At 52.2% G+C, this 22,816-nt stretch overlaps 10 protein-coding genes across 10 annotated transcripts; 5 read left to right on the top strand and 5 right to left on the bottom strand.

Annotated features, from left to right (window-relative positions):
• Nucleotides 1–324: 324 nt before the first annotated feature.
• On the bottom strand, nucleotides 325–1,104 carry AYO21_03151 (hypothetical protein; the record flags this gene model as incomplete). The annotated part of the gene is made up of 1 exon (XM_022653125.1): nucleotides 325–1,104. The coding sequence occupies one exon, from the start codon at nucleotides 1,102–1,104 to the stop codon at nucleotides 325–327; it is 780 nt and encodes a 259-aa protein (XP_022514518.1).
• Nucleotides 1,105–1,707: 603 nt separating this feature from the next.
• Nucleotides 1,708–2,208, top strand: AYO21_03150 (hypothetical protein; the record flags this gene model as incomplete). The annotated part of the gene is made up of 1 exon (XM_022653124.1): nucleotides 1,708–2,208. One exon carries the CDS (start codon nucleotides 1,708–1,710, stop codon nucleotides 2,206–2,208), a length of 501 nt encoding a protein of 166 aa, XP_022514517.1.
• Nucleotides 2,209–3,076: 868 nt separating this feature from the next.
• AYO21_03149 (hypothetical protein) lies at nucleotides 3,077–3,799 on the top strand (the record flags this gene model as incomplete). The annotated part of the gene is made up of 1 exon (XM_022653123.1): nucleotides 3,077–3,799. One exon carries the CDS (start codon nucleotides 3,077–3,079, stop codon nucleotides 3,797–3,799), a length of 723 nt encoding a protein of 240 aa, XP_022514516.1.
• Nucleotides 3,800–4,292: 493 nt separating this feature from the next.
• On the top strand, nucleotides 4,293–6,562 carry AYO21_03148 (hypothetical protein; the record flags this gene model as incomplete). Its single annotated transcript, XM_022653122.1, has 4 exons — nucleotides 4,293–4,376; nucleotides 4,438–4,528; nucleotides 4,657–5,408; nucleotides 5,462–6,562. The coding sequence occupies 4 exons, from the start codon at nucleotides 4,293–4,295 to the stop codon at nucleotides 6,560–6,562; spliced, it is 2,028 nt and encodes a 675-aa protein (XP_022514515.1).
• Nucleotides 6,563–7,752: 1,190 nt separating this feature from the next.
• AYO21_03147 (hypothetical protein) lies at nucleotides 7,753–9,818 on the top strand (the record flags this gene model as incomplete). The annotated part of the gene is made up of 3 exons (XM_022653121.1): nucleotides 7,753–8,095; nucleotides 8,172–9,081; nucleotides 9,272–9,818. The coding sequence occupies 3 exons, from the start codon at nucleotides 7,753–7,755 to the stop codon at nucleotides 9,816–9,818; spliced, it is 1,800 nt and encodes a 599-aa protein (XP_022514514.1).
• Nucleotides 9,819–10,546: 728 nt separating this feature from the next.
• Nucleotides 10,547–12,498, bottom strand: AYO21_03146 (hypothetical protein; the record flags this gene model as incomplete). The annotated part of the gene is made up of 3 exons (XM_022653120.1): nucleotides 10,547–10,717; nucleotides 10,896–11,054; nucleotides 11,128–12,498. 3 exons carry the CDS (start codon nucleotides 12,496–12,498, stop codon nucleotides 10,547–10,549), a joined length of 1,701 nt encoding a protein of 566 aa, XP_022514513.1.
• Nucleotides 12,499–13,973: 1,475 nt separating this feature from the next.
• AYO21_03145 (hypothetical protein) lies at nucleotides 13,974–14,901 on the bottom strand (the record flags this gene model as incomplete). Its single annotated transcript, XM_022653119.1, has 2 exons — nucleotides 13,974–14,490; nucleotides 14,552–14,901. 2 exons carry the CDS (start codon nucleotides 14,899–14,901, stop codon nucleotides 13,974–13,976), a joined length of 867 nt encoding a protein of 288 aa, XP_022514512.1.
• A 1,336-nt stretch (nucleotides 14,902–16,237) lies between these two features.
• Nucleotides 16,238–18,064, top strand: AYO21_03144 (hypothetical protein; the record flags this gene model as incomplete). Its single annotated transcript, XM_022653118.1, has 4 exons — nucleotides 16,238–16,363; nucleotides 16,428–17,266; nucleotides 17,386–17,766; nucleotides 17,965–18,064. 4 exons carry the CDS (start codon nucleotides 16,238–16,240, stop codon nucleotides 18,062–18,064), a joined length of 1,446 nt encoding a protein of 481 aa, XP_022514511.1.
• Nucleotides 18,065–18,622: 558 nt separating this feature from the next.
• Nucleotides 18,623–19,544, bottom strand: AYO21_03143 (hypothetical protein; the record flags this gene model as incomplete). Its single annotated transcript, XM_022653117.1, has 2 exons — nucleotides 18,623–18,929; nucleotides 19,036–19,544. 2 exons carry the CDS (start codon nucleotides 19,542–19,544, stop codon nucleotides 18,623–18,625), a joined length of 816 nt encoding a protein of 271 aa, XP_022514510.1.
• Nucleotides 19,545–21,141: 1,597 nt separating this feature from the next.
• AYO21_03142 (hypothetical protein) lies at nucleotides 21,142–22,479 on the bottom strand (the record flags this gene model as incomplete). Its single annotated transcript, XM_022653116.1, has 1 exon — nucleotides 21,142–22,479. One exon carries the CDS (start codon nucleotides 22,477–22,479, stop codon nucleotides 21,142–21,144), a length of 1,338 nt encoding a protein of 445 aa, XP_022514509.1.
• Between the last annotated feature and the right edge of the window lie 337 nt (nucleotides 22,480–22,816).

Raw genomic sequence — 22,816 nt, 5'->3', positions numbered from 1 at the left:
CTAAAGCCCCGAAGTAGGCACAGTCAATCAACGACAAGTCAACTCACGAACCCGGCCTTTTTCTTTCCCACTTACTCTTTCGTGGTGGCCACGGCACGTACCTGAAGACCAGGGACAAGGGTTTGACTGAAATGGTTTCGGAGCCCGGAATGCTGCCAGCAAAAATATGAATGCATAGTACGTTGTCTCAGCCATAAATTCACAGATCGCAATTCTCGACTCTGTTGATGTCAGAGGGGCAAACTCAGGCCATGTCATATGTATCATTCATGTTGCCGGAGGACCGAAGGAATCTGGATTCTGGCAGGGACCATTGCATTGTTATTATATTTCGACGACCGGAGAGGCTGAAGCCGCTTTTGGCGTCTTTGGTCCTTCAGCGTCTTTGACAACATCCGTCTTTGCCCCTTTCAAAGGAGGGAATTCGAAGGTTTCACTCCTGCCCACGCTTCCAGGTGCCCATTTTCCAACCCTGCCCCCTAAATATCCTTTGTCCCAGACGAGAGCACCAACCCAAGGCTGCACATTCCAACTGACTTGGAGAGTAGCATTGGCCCTCTCACTGATAACACCACTGGGGTCGGTGATCTGGTATTTTGGTTTCTGATTCTTTAAGGAGATGACCCCTGGCTTGACAAGATCCTTGGTCTTGGACTTTGTGTTCGAGGACTTCCTGCTCTTGGATTTTGACTTCTTCTCGGGAAAGTAGGCCTCTTTCAAATTCTGCCATGACCACGGGGTCGATGTTGCCTGGATGATTGTGTCCCAGATGACAGCTTCAGACATCGCCCCATCGCCACTCTTCCCACCGGGATAGTTTGCAGTGACATAGACAAACAGTTGCTTTGTGTTCCACGTGAACAGGCTGGACAGATCGGCTTCCAGATCAAATCTGATTTGAGCGTATTCTTCGCGTTTGGGGGAGTAGTAGTGCGGACGACCTTTGACAACTTGGACGTTTCGGACAGATATTGAGGCGCTTGGTGAGTCTGTCACAGGAGGTAAGGGTATTATGGAGAGCACAGTAATGATGCAAGCGAGGGTAAAGGCGCAGCTGGTAAAATACCCAAAGGTCGATTGGAGTCGAGTGAGAGCGCTGTGCATTGTGACGTGCGAGACCAGAGGAAATGGCCTCCGGAGTAGATGCAAGGAAAATTCAAAAGTTGGAAGATGACAGCAGCCTGTGCTTTACACTATCATTAGTGCAGCGAGGATGTCTGTGGTGATTCCTTCGTTGAGCGCCAATTCCGATCTGAACACGGTTGGGGAAACGCGACATGGAGAGAGTCCCTGCCAAGCCCAGGCTGAGACTGACAAGGCTGACATTTGCAGAAGACGAGGCTGATGTTCCCTCTGTACTCAAACACAGCTTGCGGCAGTCGACAATCTCAAAAAGTGTTCTCATCATTCTTTAGAACCTACTCTTACGTTCCTCGAAGTTATCCATGATATTCAGCATATTCCTATTGGACCGAAGCCTCTTAGTGTCAACCCCAGACTGTAGGCGGCAAGGCTGAGTTCGTTGTGCCATGGGGCATATGACATCACACTGACATGTTCAAAAACTCCCTGTTTATAAAAAAACGTGAGATCACCACCTCGTGGTATCAAGATCTATCCATCATTCCGGTAAGTTTTTCTGTGGGATTTCCCGCCCAACACCCCCTTTACCCCAGAGACATAGCGCCACCTCATAGCGGTAACAAAATGGGCCTTCCCTATTCCAAGGAGATTCACTCGGCGTTTGAACAAGTTACGCCCCTGGTCGCCGCTGGGTTCGAAGTACTCCAAACGACCAAAAACATTGCCATTCTGCTAGCTGTCATCCAGGTGGTGACCGTTATCACATTGCTTTTGATCCTGCTTGCTTTGATGGCCTTACTGTGCACGGTGAATCCAGACCTCGACAGAGAAAGAGAGCAGCTGGTCACTCCTGCTATGCAATGGATCGCCAGCTGGGTTCTCAAGTACGGCGGCCCTGCGAAAACGCTCCTCAAAATCGTGTTTGGGGTTGGTCTCTTGATCTCTGGATACGCTGTCTGGCAAGCTCTTGTGACCGGGCACACTGAGCCCAAGTCAGATGAAGAACAGTCTGAAGATACAGAGGGAAAAACAGATGACGATCAGACCAAGGGTCAAGGAAAGGATGCGAAAGACACCAACGAAAAGGAGGCAAAGAATGGAAAAGATGGGACAAAGAAGAAGTAGTTGTTAGGACATTTCGGCTGCGAAAATTGGTAAGTTCGCTTCATGTTCCATTGTGACCTACCCATGTCAACGTGGATGAATGATTGACTCTTTCAACGTCTCCATGGTAGAATTCCCATACCTTGTTCCATGTCTTTGTGACAGCGGAATTACCTTGTCCGGATATGGCCGACAGACAATGCGTGTATCCCTACCAAGGATTGTTGACGATGAATGAATCATGTTTCTTGCCAACGACCTCTTTACGAGTACTTTTTCTTTGTCCTCGAGCGAATGCTGCAGGCTGGAGTCGGATACTCGCGGCATACACCTCCGTCGACCTCTTGTCGCCCCTTTTGATTTCTTGAAGTAACGGTTTCATAAGAACAAAGTCTCCACCGGCCAAGTCCGGTCATTTGACTTAATTATTTCTTTGGATCATTATTTTGGAAAAGGGCGTAGACTTCGCCACGTCATTTCAAGACTTTCCGTTGGTGGTCAAAGGGCGTGCTGGGCGAGCTAACCGACAAGAGCCCAACAGAACAAAAGTATCAGTCTCAGGGCGGATCAGAAACGAGACTTCATTTTTCCCCGCCTCCATGGTGGGCGATTTTGACTCTTGAGTGGGCCTAAGGGACTGTAAAGCGTAGGGCGTAGGGCACCAGGTCGGCTCTCTTTTTGCCCGCTAAGGGAATGGCTTATCTGACTTGCCCGTTTGTATCTTTCAAGAGCTTGCTCTCATATTCAGGACTGGATGATATATACATACTAGAATGGCCCTTTTGGTTCATGCATAAATTCATCTGATCTCGACGTTATTTCCAGGGGGGTTTGTGCCTATCATCCACCAGACACAGCATATCGCAGAGTTGTCAGAGCACAAACAAACATGCTTGTTCACCAACAACACCCGCCTCCGCTACCAACATCGCCATCGTTAGCTACCCCTGCAACTTCAGAATATCTAGAATACTCCTACAATGCACACATCTCATCACCCGCAGCTGTTCAACTACGAACCAAGCCGATAGACATTGACCCGCTGCCACCAAGGAAAAAGCTAGCATTCTCTATACGGCCGGCCACAATCGCTGACGCCCCAGCAATTGCACGATTGGGTGCCACCGTTTTTGCTACGACCTTTGGCTTCAGTATTCCTACAAACGATCTGAAGGCCTACCTGACCGAGGCGTATAGCGTCGAGGCTATTGAAGAAGACATCCGGTGTGCGACAAAGCATATTCTCGTCACCTGTTTAGAAGACCAAACAGCCGACAATGACGATGCCAGTGGACAGGAAATCATCGGTTTCGCCCAACTCACAGAGGGCACTTCCGAACCCTGCATTTCCGACGTCGAGTCTGTCGTCGAACTGCAGCGCTTGTACGTCTCGACGGCATGCCACGGCCATGGAGTTGGGAAGCTCTTGGCCAACCAAATCGAGGGTGTGGCTCGGCGACTAGGATACAGGGCAATGTGGTTGGGTGTCTGGGAAGGCAACTTTCGAGCGCAGAAGGTGTACGAGGGACTAGGGTTCGTCAAAGTCGGCGACCATGAGTTCAAGATGGGCAAGTGCATTCAGATTGATTGGATCATGCTGAAAGATTTGTGAATTGTTTTGGGTGTTTTCTTCGTAGGATTCGCAGTGTGGCAGTCTTTGTGTTTTGAGCCTGGGAGGAAGGAATTCAATCAGCGAGACACTGACAATTAGAAATTCGAGTGCGCAGTCTTTTGATCTGCGCCCTTGTCATTACAAGCTCGATGGCTTGGCATTTATCCATTCCCTTCTCTCATGCGCCAACTACGTACCACAGACTGTACTGGACGTCCTCAGATGATCTTGAGAGGCTGTTCCAAACACCAGAGCTATCCTATCCTTTAGTTGCACAAGAGAGCCTCATCCTGCGAGATGCATCCACCTCGGAGACAAGTTAGCCGGGTCCGGCCCCATTGGTGGCCCACAACAGGAGAAGACAAGGGCAACACTCCGCACAGACCAGAACCACGAGGCGGGCAGTGGCGGGGTAAGGCCGAGGACTTTGTGCCGTGAGCCATTCCAAACTAAAAGGTCCATTTGGAATAGATCCAAGCTTTGAGCTTCGAGAATGTCACCGCCTGACTCAACATGCCATCGAGTCCTCCCCCAACAGGAGCCACGCCAGGATCTGGACGAAGGAGCAGACAAGCATGTAGTGGCTGCCATAAACGGAAGGCAAGTACTCTGGATCTAGTTGGATACTTAGTCACAAGTTTACTGACGAGCTGGGACGTAGATCCGTTGCGATCTCGTCCGTGGTCAAGAACCCTGTTCCAATTGTCGATTCCAGAGCATTCAATGCATGTAAGAGCCAGCCAGACGACAGTTTTGCCTGCCCTTCAAGTCCTTCGCTGATCATTAATGCTCCCTCAGACCTCACAGGAGAAAGCGACATGATCTGGTGCGTCTGCGTGAATTGCGCGTTCCTCCAGGGGTGCAGAAGGAACAGCATCATTCGTCGCTCATAAAGCCAGTCGAAGATTGCACATTGCCACAACCACCACCACCACCAGAAGAAGCCAGCACTGAACACTGCATCACAAAAACAGCGAAGTATGACAACTCCAGCTCTCCTGCCGGTGAAAACCTCGCCTACGTTGGCAGACCCGAGTATCTGCCAGGGGAGTTCGCCACAGAAGGAGACTCTGACGGCGAGGTGCCCAAGTGTTCCAGGGGTGATGCCGAAATGTCGTATCTACAATCGCTCAAAGCATTTGATTTCCCACCGAGGCCGGTGCGGGATGGCCTCATCGACAACTTTCTCAAAATCTGCAGTCCTTGGATGCCGGTGGTGAAGATAGAGGACCTGAAGCTCCAGAATACTGGCTCGGGACCTACCTCGTCAACGCCTGGGGGGTCACTACTCCTGACCCAAGCTGTTCTCGTCGCTGGTAGCCGAGTCCAACCTACAGCGCGATCACCCAATTCAGACTGTGCGAGTTTTTACAGCAAAGCCAAAGCGTTGTTCTTCGCGGATGTTGAGACGGATCCCCTGAACACGATTAGTGCACTGTGTTTGATGCAATGGTACAACCCAAGCGGACCTGAACACGTTTCAATCCATTCGAGTGGCTTCTGGCTTAGGACCGCAGTCGGGCTGGGATATCAGATAGGGTTACATCGTGAACCAGATCCGAGATCCGTCAAGTGCAAACTGCGACGAAGACTCTTTTGGACACTATTTGTGAGTTTCTCCCTTCCTTCTCCTCCATCGCCGCACCCATTGACTGGAATTAGTCGCGAGATTGTCAACTGTCTATAGCTCAAGGCCGCCCCCGAGCCATAAATTTGGTTGATTGCAATATCAGTCTACCCACTGTCGCCGACTTCCCTCAAGACAACAAGAATGCTCGACTCTTTGTCGCATATGTCGAGATTTGCTCGATCCTGGGGCAATGTGGTAAAGCTCTGAGCGGAGGTTATTCCCATTGGGCACCAGTTGAGGTTGGCCGCAGTCTTCAGCGCTGGATCTATCAACTACCCGACTGCTTGAAGCTCAACAATGCTCTTGATTATGATTTTGAGGCCCGCCAGCTATACCTGATATACTTCACCGCTGTATCCATTCTTTACGGACCCGGGCGGTCTGGTAACTGTACATCAGTAGCGCCAATCCTCGCCTCCTCGTGTGTCGCGCGGATCTTCGAAGATTTCCTGGCTCGCGACCAGCTCAGGTGTCTGGCCCCAATGACCATATTTTACCTCAGAGTGGCTGCTCTGCCGCAGTTATGTTGCTTCAACTTCAGTCCACTTTGGAACGTCTCCAAAGTTGAATTGTCGGTGATTCAAAAGTCCCTGCATGAGATGGCACAGACCTGGCATTCTGCACGGAGAGCTCTGCGGATTCTGACGAAGCTCGTCAACACCGTGAAGCGCGGACCGGAGACAGATCGCCCTCTGACTGACCTGGATCTCTCTCCCGAGCAGCTGTCATTCTTTGAGATGATCCCGGAAGAATTATGCCCAAAGAGGCATATAATTGAGACGGCAATGGACGCCGCACGGGTCGACCTTCAGGAGAAACCCAATGCCCGCGTCCAAAACCCTTCTACTCTCGCGAACCTCAATGCCGTAAGCATGCGACCGGACTCAATGGCGGCCTCTGACAGTACCATGCGGGAACTGACAACTGCTGCCTCCTCGCTAAAGCCTTTGTCGATCGCCTTGGGTGCGCCAGTTGGAGAGATCCAAGATTACACAGCGGCAGACTCATGGTTCACGAACGATAACAGCGACTGGATCGGTGGTGACGACAGCCTGGGGTCAGGACTTGACTTTGACGACGACGACCACCTTTTCATGTCGCTTCATGAACGCCTTTTGCAGGACTTGAGGTAGATATCACCTTGCTGGGTGCTTTGCGTAGCGACGCAATATGAGTTTATTGTTATGTCCTACCTTCCAATGGCTTCCCCACTAAGGTTAAGTCGAGACATATTGGTTTCAGGCCCCGAGGCATTGTTTACCGCCTCAAAACATCTGGTGCAGAGTCTACGGAGGGGAAGATTTGGAGAAAGGACCAGGTTCCACAAACGAAATCCCGTTTCTGCCACTGGCAGCACTTGGACCCAGAGAAAACCTTGAAGGACAGAGGAGTAGATCGACAACAGCCGACGGCGCGGCAAATGCGGGTAATTGTATGGTAAGTACAATACCCTGCTCCTTTGTCGGGTATTTTATCGACCTCCTGCTCTATTCACACAATGAGTGTTCTCCTAGGGAGACCACACAGAGGACCCTAAACAGAATCAATGGAGTAGACAATCTCCGTCTGTGGAGATTTCTCGATTTCTCCACGAAACCCCCGGGTACTCAAAATCTGGGAAATTGTCGCCGGCGTTTCCCAAGTGGCCCTATTACCGGCTCGAGGTCACTGGCACTGGCGTACCAGAAGAGGAGTCATTTGCCCGACAATCCATCCACCTAATTGATTGCCTTGTAAATGACACTCTTTGTTGAGATGTCGACCGAAATTCTGAGCAAATCGAGTTTACCATCCAGGAGAATCAAGCATGTCTTGCCAGTACCAGCACGTATGAATAGCATGTCGTCAATTTAGGATACGAGTATCGTTTGTATACTGCACCGCCGAGACATTGGCTCGAGTAACTTTCCCAAGGTTCTTTACAGATATTCGTTGGTACACAGTGTCTACCAAGTACCTTTTGACGAATTAATCCGACCCATACCCGATCATATGACCGGCTCCTGGACCGTATCTCCAAATAGTTGATCTTTGAGCCTTAGCAAAACGCTCCCGGACAACGGCCGAAGTGTTTCTTCCTATTCGGCATTCCCGCTTGTCCCAAACCCCCTCGGCGATATGTGGATCAGCCTGGACAACATATTCGTACCTACTCGACTTGAAGGACAGAGAGACTTGAGTTATGATAGTCCTATCTTTTCATCTTCGCCCCCTGGCTTTGGTCAGAATGATAACAGTGCTGTGCAGTGTATAAGAAGAGCAATCTGGCCTCGACCTGAGATTTGTTCGTGAACCTCATTTCCGGAACGAGATACAGGACGAAATGCATATTCCAGACCGTGCCGACTTTGTGCCTCCGCACCAGGGCCGGAATGTCTTTCCCAACTGTCCTTTTTTCGGCAGATTGCTGCGGTTGGCCCACGATGCGCCTGCGAAGACCATCATTGCCGATGTCAACCTCGACGTCGAAAAGTCTCGCATCCAGCTGCTAACCGACGTTCTGGAGATGCGAAACGACCTGCTAGAACGCCTGGGCAAGACAGCGAGAGATGACCTGGTACGAGGCAGCGGACCCATTTTCATCGCCGTGCTGGCTGCTGGGGGCTATGAGTACACCGTGGGAGTTCTCGGCGTTCTCGCATTAGGAGCCGTCGTAGTGCCCATCAGTAAGTCTATCAACGTCGCTAGCGGTCTTTTCAGAACGTATGTCGTCTGGAAAGACTAAGACTTTCTGCACAATAGGTCCACAAGCACCTCTAGAAGAGGCATCTTACTTTATAGAAAAGGCCCAGTGCGTGGCAGTCCTGACCGCCTCAAACCTGGACAGCCAGGGAACCGCCTTGGAAAAGACCGTCAGGAGGCAGCGCAAGAATGCCGATTTTTCCAAGATCTTGATCGCCCCCTCCCTCCGGCATTGGAGCCATCGGCCATCCGATATCTCAATCTCCTCCGACAGATATCTAGACGACAACGCCCCAGCGTTCGTGATCTTTACGTCCGGGACAACGGGGAAACCCAAGGGGGCGGTACACCGACGAGCGATGACCCACGAAGTCGCGCGCTCCGTAGCCGACCACTACAAGGTGACAGAGGACGACCGTATCCTGCATCTCATGCCCGTACACCATGCCACGGGAGCGTATTTGTCCTTCTACCCGTTCCTGATTCGTGGCGCCTGCATCGAATTCCGCAGCGGGCCATTCAGCGCCGAGTGGACGTGGGAGCGGTGGAGGAAGGGTGGCATTAGCTTCTTCACGGGCGTGCCCACCATGTACGTCCGGATGATGCGCCAGTTCCAGCAAGGCCAGGTGGGGTTGTCAAGATCAGCCTCTTCCTCCTCGCCCCCTCCATCTAGTACATCCATCGACTCCGCTACGGCAGCTGCAGCGGCAATGCAAATACGTGGCATGCTGTGCGGCACGTCCGCCCTGCCCCGACCGGTGGAGGAATTTTGGGAGAACCTCAGGGGCGGCAAACGCATCCTGACGCGCTACGGAAGTACCGAGTCTGGGGCTGTTTTCAAAATGGCCCTGGAACCTGGGAACACGCCTTCGGGCTCTGTGGGCACGTGTTCCCCTGGGGTGGAAGTGCGGTTCGCAGACGGTGGTGACGAAGGCGAAATCCTGATCAAGAGCCCGAGCATGTTTACGGGGTATGTACAGGTCGTGTTTCCTTTTTGCCCTTTGCAAAGACGAGCCAAATACCCATTTCCCCAAATGATTTTGGAGGCTGTCTCTTTACATCTGAATTGAGTCACACCCTCTGTTCTCTTTTCCTTTTTGCCTATTCCTAGAAAGAAAACCCCATCACTGGCACTAACCCTCCCACGCAAACTTGTGCAGATACCTCTCCGACGAGCAAGCCACGCGGGACGCGCACGACTCGGATGGTTTCTACAAGACGGGCGACATCGGGCGGCGCGAGGGAGAGTACTACTTCATCCTGGGGCGTGCGTCGGTCGACATCCTCAAGTGCGGCGGCTACAAGATCTCGGCGCTGGACATTGAGCGCGAGTGCCTGGGCCTGCCGTACATCAACGAGGTCATGGTCGTGGGGGTCGACGACGCCGAATGGGGCCAGCGCGTCGCCGCCGCGGTGACATTGCGCGACGACCAGACGACATACTCGTACCGTCCCACCGGCAGCTGCACGGCCCTCACACTCGCGCAACTGCGCAAAGACCTCGGCGACAAACTGGCGCGGTACAAGCTCCCGACGATCCTGCGCGTCATCGAGGGCGAACTGCCCAAGAACGCCACGGGCAAGGTATCCAAGAAGGTGTCGGGCCCCGCGCTCTTCCCGGCCAATTATGCAGAGATTCCCGAGGTGCAGGTGTGGAATAATACGTCGTCCTCGAGGAGAGACACGACGGGGATGGCGAGGCTGTGAGAAACTCGTTCGGGTTTCGTTCCGCCAGCCCCCTTTATTATTTGCCTTGGCTTTGCTTGGTCTGTCTTAGCTCTCGGCTTGGGTGAGGCTTGGTCTGCTTTGTTTGGACCGGACCGTCCGATACGAGGTATATATACTGCGTTGTGTTTTGAACAAGTGTGACAAGACACACACATACAGACACACACATACACACAGCTGATAGTGACGGAGTGGCTGATGCTGGGAGAGATTCCAAGCGTTTGATACCTCCCCCTGAAATCGAGATCTTTACAGCAGACACACAGACACAGACACAGAAACAAACAAACAGACAGATAGACAGACAGACGAACAGGGCTTCTGAGAAAATTCGGATGAACCCTCCCTGAAATGAAATGAAGGAAAGGTATTTATTATTGCCTTCACCACACACATGCAAGTACATGCATGATGCATCTGACTACGAATCTGATCGATCAAATTGGATTGGATCGAATATACTTCGTTCCATAGGCTACCTACCTACCTATCGATTTATTGAATCTGTAGCATAACCTGCGTCCTGTATAAATATATACGCGTCTGCGTCTGCATGCGCGCGCGTTTATGTATATGTATGTGTGTCTGTGTCCGTGTTTCCATTTCCGTTTCCGTTTCTTATGCCGAAGCCCATGATGTGTCTCGCGTCCCTGGTGTTCTGTCCCGTCCCACCCCAACTTAGTCTTCATCGGCGAGGGGTGCGTGGCTCAGATAGTCTTAGGTGGCTGCTGATGCTGCTCCTCGACATGCTGGGCCTCGGCGGCGCCGGCCTCGACGCCCTTGGCCGCGAGCATGCCCATCTCTTCTTGTTCGTTGAGGCGGTGGATGAGATCGTGCGCGGCGTCGGTGACCATGCTCCGTTCGGCGTCTTCGATGGCCTGAGGTGGGGAACAGGTGTGTTAGTACACAGGGACGAGGACTGCAATGGATCGAGATGGACGGACAAGATTAAGAAAGGATATGGAAAGGATGACGGGGAGAGGAGGGAAGTGCAAGCAACAAAGGGAAATAAAGAAAAGAAGAGGTGGCAAAAGATAAAATGAAGGGACTTCGTACCTGTAGTGGCATGGCGTGGCCGGTCTTCTTCTTCCGTACATGTGCTTCCCGCATGAGCCACAGAGGCAAGGTCAGGTAGGAGAGGATGCACACGACCAACAAAGCCAGCGTGCCTGCAAAGCCTGCCAGATACCGTGGGGCGTCTTGGTTGGGGTACATCTGTTGATATGGTCAGCAGGAGAGCTCTTGCATAAGCGACGAAGAGATAAAGGGTGGACGGAAATATATGTACCTGCGGGGCGATAATGCTGGCGATGGTCAACGAAGCAACAGCAGCGGCCACGCCGACGGCTTGTTCGGCAGCACCGTACAGCGTTGAGGAGCGATAGCTGAGCACGATCGGCTGGGAGATCAGAACCATCTGGCCGAGATACGCCATGCCGTATAACGCGGTCGTCTCGATCACCGTGCCTCGGGCTTCTGGGTGCATTGAGGTATAGGTCCAGACGGCATAGCAAGGGACCGACGCAACCACGGGAAGAAGGTAATGCCACATGCGCTCTCGAGTCCAGTCGGAATGGACACCCCACACCCAGTACAAGGGGATGATGCTGAGGTTGCAGGCGGCGGTGTAGAGGTTGGACTTTGTCGTCGAGTAGCCAAGGAAGACCTTGAGGATGGTGGGCAGGAAGGTAGCTTGGGCGACGGCGACCATGCACAGCGCCACGTACGAGACGAAGAAGACGTAGGTCGACGGTCGCTTGAAGATGCGACGGAACGCAGGCCAGCTCCAGCTGACATCGGTCTTTCTCGCCGCGCCTCTGCCGAATCGGTTGATGGCGATGTACCGCTCTCGCTCTGACAGCGCCGTGGACGTCTCGGGGAATGTCAAGAGGAGGAGGAAGATGATAGGTGCCATGGCGATGGGCAAGATCCCTTCGATGATGAAGACCCATTGCCAAGAGTCCAGTCCATTACGACCGTTCAGGTGCCCGATCCCTGCGGCGATGAAGGCTGACACTGCAGAGGCGAGAGCGTTGGCACTGTGAAAGACCCCAATACGAAACGCTCTCTCGGACGGCTTGTACCACATTGAAAAGTACATGACACAGGCCGGGACGACACCAGACTCTGGAATACCAAGGAAGAAGCGTGCTGCCAGAAGGCCGCCCAGGCTCTTGCAAGCGGCCATAGACATGACGATGACGCCCCAGAGGATCATGACAATGGGGAAGAAGTACTTTGCCGAGAACTTCTTCATCAGGATATTCGAAGGGAGCAGGCCCGCGGTGACGGCGAAGTAGGTGATGGACACGGCCCAGCTGAAATCGGCGCCTTTCATCCCCAACCGACCTTCGATGGAGGAATCCGTCCCCAGACCCAAGATCTTGACGTTTCCGAGATTGGCTCTGTCCATATAGGCAAGAAAGTAGATGATACAGGCCGGGAAGAGCACTCGAAAATCGAGTTTGCGGACCAATCTCCGCTCTTCCTCCGCCGTCCAGTCAGGAGTCAGGACGGTGGCATTCTGGATGCGATCCTCGCTGGTGTCGTGCTTCCCGTCCTTCTTTCTCGGTGTCAGCGTATCCCGAAACGACCAGCCGCCGATGTAGACACCTTCTTTCTCAAACGCAGCTTGATGTGCTGCAAATGCCTTGGCCATGGTTAACGATCAGCCGGAAATGACTCGGGTTGAGGTAAGGAAGTGACAACATCAGGGCCATCTGACCGACTCCTTATATAGACAAACTTCCATTTCTGAAATCACCGCGGCGATTCGATGGGGAAATGTGTTTGCCGAGCGGCTGTGGTTGGTTCCTTTTCTCTGCTTCCTATTCCGATACACGCGGGGGAGAAATGTATTACTCCGTAAGTAGGGGAAATATGTGCGGGGGAGGAGCTAGAGGTTGGAGAGAATGGATCCGTGATCGAGACAGCAGGCGGAGAGAGGGAAGACAATTTGTAGAGCAACAAGACCTCCGCAAGGCGACCACTGGGCAATCGGTGGTGCCTCGTCCGAATGATTTGTGGAAAACATCCATCTCGTACCACAGTAGACCGCTGAATACAGATCTTTTCGCGCGTGGGCACGTAGGGAAATCACTTCTGGAGGTCATAAATGTCGATCATCGACTTGAACTTGGAGTCAACCGTTCTAAAAATGACCTGTCACGTGCTTGGGTAAAAGGGGTGGCTCGGCAGACCTGTCTCCCACGTAGCAGAGCCTTGGCACTTGGACCCTCCCTTCTATACAACGTTCAACTTTCACTCCGCTTTCTCTGACAAAATGACATCATATCTCTGTTTCAGCTATGGAGACATGTTTTCAGACGGAGGGTATCTCTCCCAAGGAGTCTCTCCAGCAGTGGAGCTCCAATATTACCCCGGTGAAAGACTCCTGGAAGAGGAGACGATGCCATTTTACGAGCCTCAACAGTATTACCCTGTTCACATCGGCGACGTATATCAGTCAAAATACCAAGTAGTTGGCAAGCTCGGAAATGGTGCATACCCAACTGTTTGGCCATGTCGAGATCTTTGATAAGATCCATCGGAAACGTTTCAAGCAATGCTGAAATGGCTGCCTGAGGAGCAAGACCGCTAACGAGCTGCTCGAGGATCCCCGGCTGCAGGAGTGAGCCAAGTGTAAGTTACTTTATTAGAGTGTCGGAAAATCAAATCAATACCTATTCTCCCCTCTTCCCGCTGCAAAGATCCAATGACCAAACGACATCTTATTGTTCAGGTGGTGTAGGAGGCCGTATCGCTTCTAGCTTATCGGCCTCGGAATAGGTGATGTCGAGAGGTTCCGGTAAGAGCAACGTCCCAAAAGCACAAGTACGCCTGATCGTTCCTACGGCGCTGGAGCATTCACGAGACCAACTCCGTCTTGCGAAGGTTTCGCATCTAGCGCCACATCACGTGCGTCACGAGGTACATCTGTATCAGTGACTGCGGTGTTGGTACGATTCTGTTCTTATTGCGGATAATCGCGAGACGCCTCATTGAACGGCTTCATTCCGACAGTGCAGCCTTTTTGACAAATTTCCTCCATGTAACATACCATTCCGCCTCACCCAAACAGGATAAATAAAATTGGGCTAGAATATACCTCTTAGTGTCCCTATTCCTGACCCATCAGCCACTCGCAGCATGATAATCAAACGCTCGAACAAGACCCATGGCCGCCCCGGCGGCCGCACCACCGACAAAAACCATTTGGATTCCTCCCAAGACGCCCTGCCAGATGTGTCTTCCCTGTCGCCACCCAACATTCACACACGTCTTGACATATCCGAACAGAAACAAAGCCAGGGCCATGGTCCCAATGGACCAGAGCAGAGCCTTGGAGATGTGAGCGGTGAAGAAATACGGTAGGAGCGGGATGAATCCTCCGACAAAGTAGCCGAGGGCAATTGTCAGAGCGCAGGTCAAGGCCCGAGAACCGGCAGGCTCGGGAAGGGCGTGCTCAAAGGACATGACGAAGTTGACCAGGTTGTCTGGTTCGCATTTCTCGAGATGCGTCGTGATCTCGGATGTCAGAGATTCTGGGAGGTGGTAAGGCTCGAAGATGGCCGAGATGCTCTCTGAGAGGGAATTTGGGTCGCTCATTATTTGGTCCTTTGTCTGCTTTCGTGTCGCGTGATATGATTCCCTATTTCCAAAAAATTTAGACTTGTTCGCGTTACGGGTCAAGCACGGTAGATATGGCTCACTCTTCGCTTTTGGCCCCCAAATATCCTCCCAGACCCATCGATATCGCTCCCGCAATGAGCTCTGCCAGACCGCCATAAATGACCACCTTGGTATCCCCAAGGGCTGACAGTCCAGCAGTCAGGGCAAACGGCACGGTAAGGCCGTCTGAGAGACCGATGATGGCGTCTGAGATGACCCGTGAATCTGCCTTGAAGGACGGCTTCACACTGCCGGTAAGTGTACTCGCCTCAGAGGTGTCGGAGCCTGTAGACTCGAGATCGAAATCTTTCTCACTGAAATCGCCTACATGCTTCTCGAGGACCGGCACATAACGGCGTGGGAAGATATATCTGAACATTGACACAAGCATTTTGCCAGACGATTGGGGGTCTGTTTTGATCGTGCAGACGAAGGTTGAATGGAATGGCAGCGCGGGAAGGGTGGTTGGGACGGGCCTCCTTGGGTATATGGGACAGAAGTGGATGCTTCGATGGTCGGTCGTGCATCCTATTCTTCCTGAAGTACTTCTCATCTTTTTCTCATATTCTTGTTCAGAGAGAGCGGAAGTCCGGCGAACTGCCAGATCCTTGACCCTCAATCCTTGACCTAATCCGCTTCATTGTCGCCTGGACCGCAAAGACATGCGTCATCTGGCTAGAAGTAAGAAGCAAACCTTTTTTTGTGCATTGATGAAGCCGTGACTGCCTATCAAGCCAGGAACGTGGTTGAAAGTGTGCTCGTGAGCAAGCTTCCGAAAAAGGAAGAAGCCGTAGAAAAAGTTGACCAGGGTCGATGGCGCCGGGGCCGAGGATGTTCTTGAAAGCTCCAGAGTGGAAACTGGCATGCACCATGCATCATGCAGATGGAAGAAGCTGGGCGAAAACTGCTTATCAACGTGGCCAAAGATGCAACGTGGTTTGGAATCCGTGACACCTGAGAGGTCGAAGCTCGAGGAGTTGGTGGGGGTTGCAGTGCAGCAGGATTTCCAGGCACCGTGCATGAGCTCTAGTGTCGAGAGGGATTCCGTCTACAAGGACGCGTACAAGGTACAAGGTATACAAGAGGGGAAGATTCATGCGATGGACGAATGAGAAAAAGTACCAGAAATGCTAGTGCGGCTTTAAGCCTCTGCTAAGCATTCTGCAAGCCTTTTTGCCTTTGCACCGAGCACCCACCGCGGCCCACCTACTGTATGGGGCATACAACATCCTTAGTTGCTCTACTCATTGCTCGCTATGAACCAGTGGTGCAACTGTCATGCATTAGCTATCCTTCAGGCATGCCAGGGTATGGAGCTCCGCATGCCAGCCTCATCTTTTATGCATCGTTTCCCTTGACAGAACTCTCTCGCGTGTAACCTATTCGGAACCATGACTTCACTTCTCTATTATTGCAGTCCTCACTTCTCCCGTGCAACGTCGTCTTCACGGAGTCCTTCCTTCCACGTGCGATGTCTATTCGCCTTTGGTCGATTCTCTGGACGGCTGTGTCGGGATCCTTCGTGGTGTGCTTGATAATACTTGCTCGTCTAGCTGCGAGGGAAAGAACAACTTCAGAGCTCCAATGATGGTTCGCCTCGCCGCCACGCCGAAGCGGACAGCGGATAAACGAGAGAGGAATTCGATGCTATAAGGACACAGTCATGGCACAGTGCAAGAAGCAGAAGACTGTGCAGAGTAACCAGTAGAGTGGACAAGATAATCATGATGGACACTTTGAGAACGAGCGCCTTTTGGGCCCTGGTCGCCCTCGGACATGCCATGCCCCTTGCCTCTCGCCAGAGCTGGGGTCCTCCGTCATCGAACTCTACCGGAAGTCCTTTGAGCGATAAGGTATGTCTTGTATCACTATCCCTATTAAGCCTATGACAGAGGAAGCTGACACAAACACTCTCAGATCACGCACGTCGTATATCTTATGCTGGAGAACCATTCCTTTGACAATATTGCTGGCTACTGGGATTTTCACCCGGACATCAACAACTTGCGAAACGTGACCTACTGCAACGACTACACGAACCCCAACTGGACTGTCTGGAATGAGCCGCTTTCAATATGCGCTGGCCCATTCGAAGACGAGGTCCCCTTGGTCGATCCCGATCACAACTTCGCAGGAACCAGCTATGAGATTTACCGCACCTGGGACCCCACTGCCAGCGATGTCCCCAACATGAACGGCTTTATCGAGCGACAGTCGGAGAAGTACAATGCCACCCCTGGCGACGCGTCGTTTGTCATCAAAGCCTACGACAAGGAGAAGACTAATGTCCTCGCCACGCTCGCCCAAAACTTCGCTTTCTGGGACAGCTATCACGCTGAGCATCCCGGACCTACGAATCCCAACCGGCAGTTCGCCACCTCCGGCTCGACATGTGGCCTGGTCGACAATACCGTCCAAGCATATGGATGGCAGCTCAATTCGACCGGCACAAACTGCTCCAAGTCGATCTTTGAGGCGCTCACTGAAAAGAATATCTCGTGGAAGAACTACTACGAGACGGACATTATCGATTCCTGGATTTACCAGTGGGTGCAGGATAACGCAATGGATAAACTAGTCCACTCGGATGAGTTCTACACGGACTTGGCCCAGGGCACCTTGCCACAGTTTTCGTACTACAATCCGGAGTGCTGCACCATCGATTCGATGCACCCGACGAGTAACATGGCCGCTGGCGAATTGATGATCAAACACTTTTACGATTCCATCCGGAAGTCGCAGTACTGGGACAACATGTATGCATTTCACTTTTCTCAGCCTACTCCCCCTCCCTTTGTTTCTCTTTGTGCTACTTAGCCTGGATATTTCTCGGACAAACAGCTAACCTTTGTCAACCCGTTTCTTTCCTGAACAGCCTCGTCATCATCAACTTCGACGAACACGGCGGGTTTGCCGACCACGTTCCACCACCAACAGGTATACCAGCGCCCGAAGATGGGATCACCTTCTCCGGCGTCTCGGACGGCCACAACGTGACCTACGACTTTACGCGGCTGGGCGTACGTGTCCCCGCGATCGCCATCTCGCCGTGGATCCAGCCAAACACCCTCGTCGGCCCGGGGACCAGCTACGCGCCCAACTCGGCGTACACGCACACGTCGTTCCTGCACTTCCTGCAGAACCTCTGGGGTCTTGAAGGGTTGAACAACCGTGTCCAGTGGGCCATGACCTTTGAGCACATCTTTTCGGATACGCCGCAGCCGGCGCCGCTGGAGAGCCTGCCCCAGCCGACATGGTACGTTCCTCAACTCGTCACTTCTCCTGGCTTGGATTGGTTACATCACCTACCCTTTCTCTCTCTCTCTCTTCCCCCTCCCCCCTTTTTTCTTCCTTTCCTCTTTTTATCGCAAACTTCAGATTAGGAATTACTTTGGAAATCCAGCTACGTGTATATGAAGAGAAGCCGAGAAACTAAACAATTGTGTAATCACAGGTTCGGTGGCTCCAACAAGCCCGAGCCAGAGGGATTTTACCTCCTCAACCAGGACGCGAGCTACTACCAGAACCTGCCTGCTTCTGCTGGAGCCGCGTAAAGGCGTGGAGCTCATGTATGCGCTTTTTCTTGTCCCCAGGTAGGTAGGTGGATGTGTCTGAGGAAAGGAGAAGCGGGGAGAGGGAGAGAGTACATAAAGAATAACGAATAAAGAATAACGAATCGAGGAGGACGGTACCAAAAAGGGAAGTAATCAGAGAGAGAGAGAGAGAGAGAATATTATGGCTCTGACATGCTTCGTAGTGGTCACATAGTCCCCGTCCTTGTGATAATTGGTTTATTGCAAGGTTCGCCAGGGTCGGCCCCAAGGCGAGGCTAAGACTGAGACTGCTTAATAAAAAGCTTAGAATAACATGAGACAAAATACATGTACCCTCTTTGAATAGATATCTGCGGCATATTCGGTCAGCATGAATTGCTACTCCCATTCCCGATCAGAATCATGGTATGCTGTGAGTATCTGAACATCGACATAGCTACTTGGCTGGGCACGAAACTGAAAGCTTGCAAGTAAACAACATTAACACGAGTATGAATTCCTGACAGGCATCCAAGAGCAGAGGCATCGTGCATGTAGAAGAAAGAACGGCAACGATCGTCAACGCAGGATCGGCACCCTCCACTGATTCTCGAATCGCTTCTGCATCTCCCGACCCTCGAAGATGCTGCACGTCCGCTGGAAGCGCGCGACCATGTGCAGGGGCACGTCGACCCCACCTTCGACAACCAGTACGACCGCGTCACACGACGCTTCTATCCCGCGCCTCTTTGACCAGGTCTTCTGGCTCTTGATCCCCTTGATCTGGGTATCGTCAAAGACCTTGAATGTCACTTTGCCGTCGGCGGGGAGGCCGTGTTTTAAGAGGACGGCGTTGCCGGAGATCTTGGACATCTTGCCCCGAGTGCTGTATGCAAATGCGGCGGTTTAGTACGGGTCCTGGGGGGGCCAGCATGCTGGGATTTTCCAACCCAGGGGGTCAAAAGGCTAAAAACTAAAGGGTCAGGACCCACCTGTTCGGATCGAGGTAGCGATGCTCCAGCACGTCAACGAGCCAGGGCACCCCTTGCTGGACGGGGAGGATCCATCTGGTGATGACCACGAGCTGGTTCTGCTCCACCGCCATGTTCGCAGCCAGGGCGTCCAGCCCGCCCTTGGTCCTGGTCATCCATTTCACTGTACTGATGGTGCCGTGGCTGCCGCTCATGAGCTCCATGCCCTTTATGGTTGCCTTTGTCTGCAAGTTCAGGTCCTGTTTGCCCCAGTCGTGCCACTTGCCCGTATCGCCCCATTTCTTGGCCATGATTCGGTGCTGCTCTTCCGAGTACAGCGGGAAAAGCGGGATGTGAGCCAAGTGGGCATAGCCCTCGCCGTATCCGCCCGTCGTCTCGCCTTGCTGTGGGATGCCTCGACTAGCTACCTTGCGGATGTAAGCGTCGATGCGTTTGCCGGGTAGTTTGTCGAGGATGGAGGAAGCGGATGGATCCTGCGACTCGATAGTGTCGACAATCTGATCCGCCATGATTTTGGGCTTGGGCACAAACGGCAGAAAGTTCAAGATTGTTAGTAGCAGGTAACATGATCCAGAAGAAGGAGAACCCGCATGCTCAGAGAGGCTGCGCAGTTGATGTATTTTGCTCGCAGCGGCTGAGACTGAACCAGGGAAGAGCTAATTGTGCCGGTTGCCGCCCTCACTAGAGCTACAAGTAGACATGGTGGTTGTCGGTGGGATGGATGGTCTGTAGCCATCGCCTATTCTGACCAAATCCTGCACAGTCCCCAGGGCTTCAGCTGGAAAACGAAAGGTCCAAAACCTTCCTCACGCACGTTTGTCCACTGTTGTGCCAATAAGCTTTGTCTTGAATACGAAGAAGACCGGTCTCGATCCGACATCAATCAGGTAGCCTCACGCCTCCGCCCTATATTCTTCGCCGGCCCCCAGGTATTAGTGCAGGAGGCGCAAGGCAGGGAACCCTTGGTGTCTTGGCATTCTCGTGTTGCAGGTCGGGATAGAGGTCGAGAACCGTCGATGCTCGCTAATTAGACTCATACAAGCATTCAGCGATGAAAGCTCGGCAAGGCTTCGGCTGGGAGAGTGGCAGGCTAACTCGACTGGTCAATAGGTGGACGCACGGGGGCGGGAAAATCCAACGTCAGATCATCTGCTCTCAAAGCGCAATGGCCGACCGGAGTGGTCGCCGTTGACGTGAAAGCTCACCTGCCCTGCCTGCCCAGAAAGTGACATGATCACGGTGGTGAGGGGTTGGGTTTTGTTTTGGCAAGGAAGAGACGAGTTGAGGAGTGAAATTTAGACAGAATAGATATAAAAGGCACGTAGAAGGATAGAATGTCTGGAAATAATCTCAGAGTTCATTTTGCGCACAACCAACCAAGCACACAACCTGTCGTACCACTCAGGCAGATAGGTAAGACTCTGAGTGCATTAGAGATAGGAAGTTACGTCGACATATCTATAGCTGCCTATAGAGACAAGGTCTCTAGGGAGAAGAGAGAGAGGAAAGAAATGTAACCTTGAATATGAAACCCGGGCAAATTCATTGAGAGAACAACCGGGCGATTAACGGCAGGTCTTGAGAAAACGTTAATGTTCCTCATCCTTCTGGGACTTCGTATTCATTATGATGAAAACCACTTCGAAAGCAACGGGACGTGAGTGCCGCGAATGTGAGCCGCCAAGCTGAAGTCCATGGAGAAGGAAAAAAGAAAGAGAAGAGAAAAGGGTGGTGGAAGTGAAATTTATCATAGAAAGTGCTAAAACTGGGCCAGTGCGCCTCCGTAGTTGCTAGGGTGGACCATATGTGTACATTTGTCAATTCATCCGTTTATTCAGTGTCAACTCACGTGTCCTACTGTGACTAGTGACTCCTAATACTACCTAAGGTACTCGGTTTATACTAGCCCAAAAGAGCAATTCTCTTTCCCTTAGTGTCATGCTCGTTTGTTGCACGTCTCCATCTCCGTCCGGCAACTTACAGACCGCTTCAGCACTGTGCATCAAGTACACGTTGTTTGCCTGGCCCTTTCCAACAACCAGTCAGCTGTGCACGTCTTGGTCCTGTTCCCGTCCTGAACTTCGACCAGAATGTTCCCACCCAGTTTCACTCAGGGCACAGTTTCATAAAGTTCTGGAACCTGATATCAGCCCCGTCCACGTCGCGCTCCTTCTCCTCAAACAACATGTCCAAGATCGCTTCACGCAGCATTTGGCTGTGCTCCTGGTACTCCACCCTCGGTTCCTCGGTTCTAAATAAACACATCTCGATCACATGTTTGATGGCTCCATCTTTGCTGGGATCCCAGACACTCTCGAAACGATTTGCAACCTCTTTCAACCCTTGGAATGGTGATTTCTTTCTCAACGCCCTATACGCCACCATTGCGGCAGCTTTCGTGGCCACTTCAGTCTTGTTGTACGCTGACTTGATGTTGCTGCCGATTCCGTTGTTGGCATACTGCACTTGTAAATTGAACATATTTACAGTCAGAGGCCGGATGACTTCGAATCGGATTGTGAGAGTTTTGAGCAAGAGGAATGCCGGGCATTGTTGAATGAGCGAAAGGATGGACGTCGACAGAACATTGCTGTCAATGTCACATAGCGTCGGACCGGTGCCTTTCCGGACGAACGAGAGATGCTTGATCCTCGCCGCTGTGCTTGCTCGAAGGCCTTGAATGCCGTTGGGAAAGAAAAAATCACTTGGCTCTGCCCCGACGAAGGTGTTCTCGCCATACAGAATAGTTCGGGCTTCGCGGTAAACTTGACTGTTGGTCTGGAGGATCTTCGCGTTAAGATCTGGGTTCAGCTGGCGGAATGTGTCATTGCTGTCTTTGTCTGGAAAAATGACTGATCTTTTGGCCGGGACGAGCAAGAAGCGGTAAATGAGCTTCCGTGCTTCGAGTGGCCATTCGAGAAAGTCGATTTGCTTCAGTGGTGGCCGCTCAGAGAATTGGACCGAATGGATATGCTCGTCAGAAGCGCTGGGGTGGGTTAATATTCGATGCAGATTGTCGTTCATGAGCCCAAGCTCTGCGGTGAAAGCCCCCACGGCGCTCATCCCAGCATTTTTTGTACCAAGCGGATGTCGAGAGTATAAAGGAGTTCGAGAGCGTTGAGGGTGGAATTCTGGAGTGTTCTTTCTTTTCCTCACTCTCCCTTGTGCGCTATTGCCACGACGGTCTTGTGTGTCTCTTCCTCTCTTCTGTGCGTCGCCGACGCCATATGAGTTCTTCTGTATGACTATCTTGCTTTTGGAGTCGTGGTATCCGTGTTGGGGACAAAGCGAGGTAGCCAGCTCCGACTCGGCTCGGTTGGCGCAGATGCACTTTTGACTTGGAGCGTACTTGAGGCTGACGAAAGAGGCAGAAGGGGCTGAGAGCGCGGTGTCATCATCGTCCGGCGGTGTTAGGGGAGGTGGGGGAGACGATGTTAAGGACATGATGCATAACAGGATGTGATGCCAGGTCAACAAGGACAGTACTCATGCAAGGATGACAGCCACGACACTGGATAGAAACAAAGTCGAATGAGATGAAAAGTGAGAAAAGCGCGGGTGCGACATGATCAGATGCACTGCGTTGTCCGTCAAGGTCGCCAACGCGTCGCGAACCTCAGCGTCCTCCTCTCACAGAAATCACAGCGAAGCCTTCACAGATCGGCATACCTGACAAGAACAGACAGTCTGTTGAGAGTCTTCTCATCTGGTTGTGCTTCGTGGCAGCCAAATCCAACCAACCCACCGCTCCTCCAGACGATCGATGACCATTACCTGTCGT

The sequence above is a fragment of the Fonsecaea monophora genome (assembly GCF_001642475.1).
Source record: "Fonsecaea monophora strain CBS 269.37 chromosome Unknown Scaff15, whole genome shotgun sequence".
Classification (NCBI taxonomy): domain Eukaryota; kingdom Fungi; phylum Ascomycota; class Eurotiomycetes; order Chaetothyriales; family Herpotrichiellaceae; genus Fonsecaea; species Fonsecaea monophora.
The sequence above is the reverse complement of the archived record's forward strand: the minus strand, read 5'-3'. Positions and strand labels throughout refer to the sequence as shown.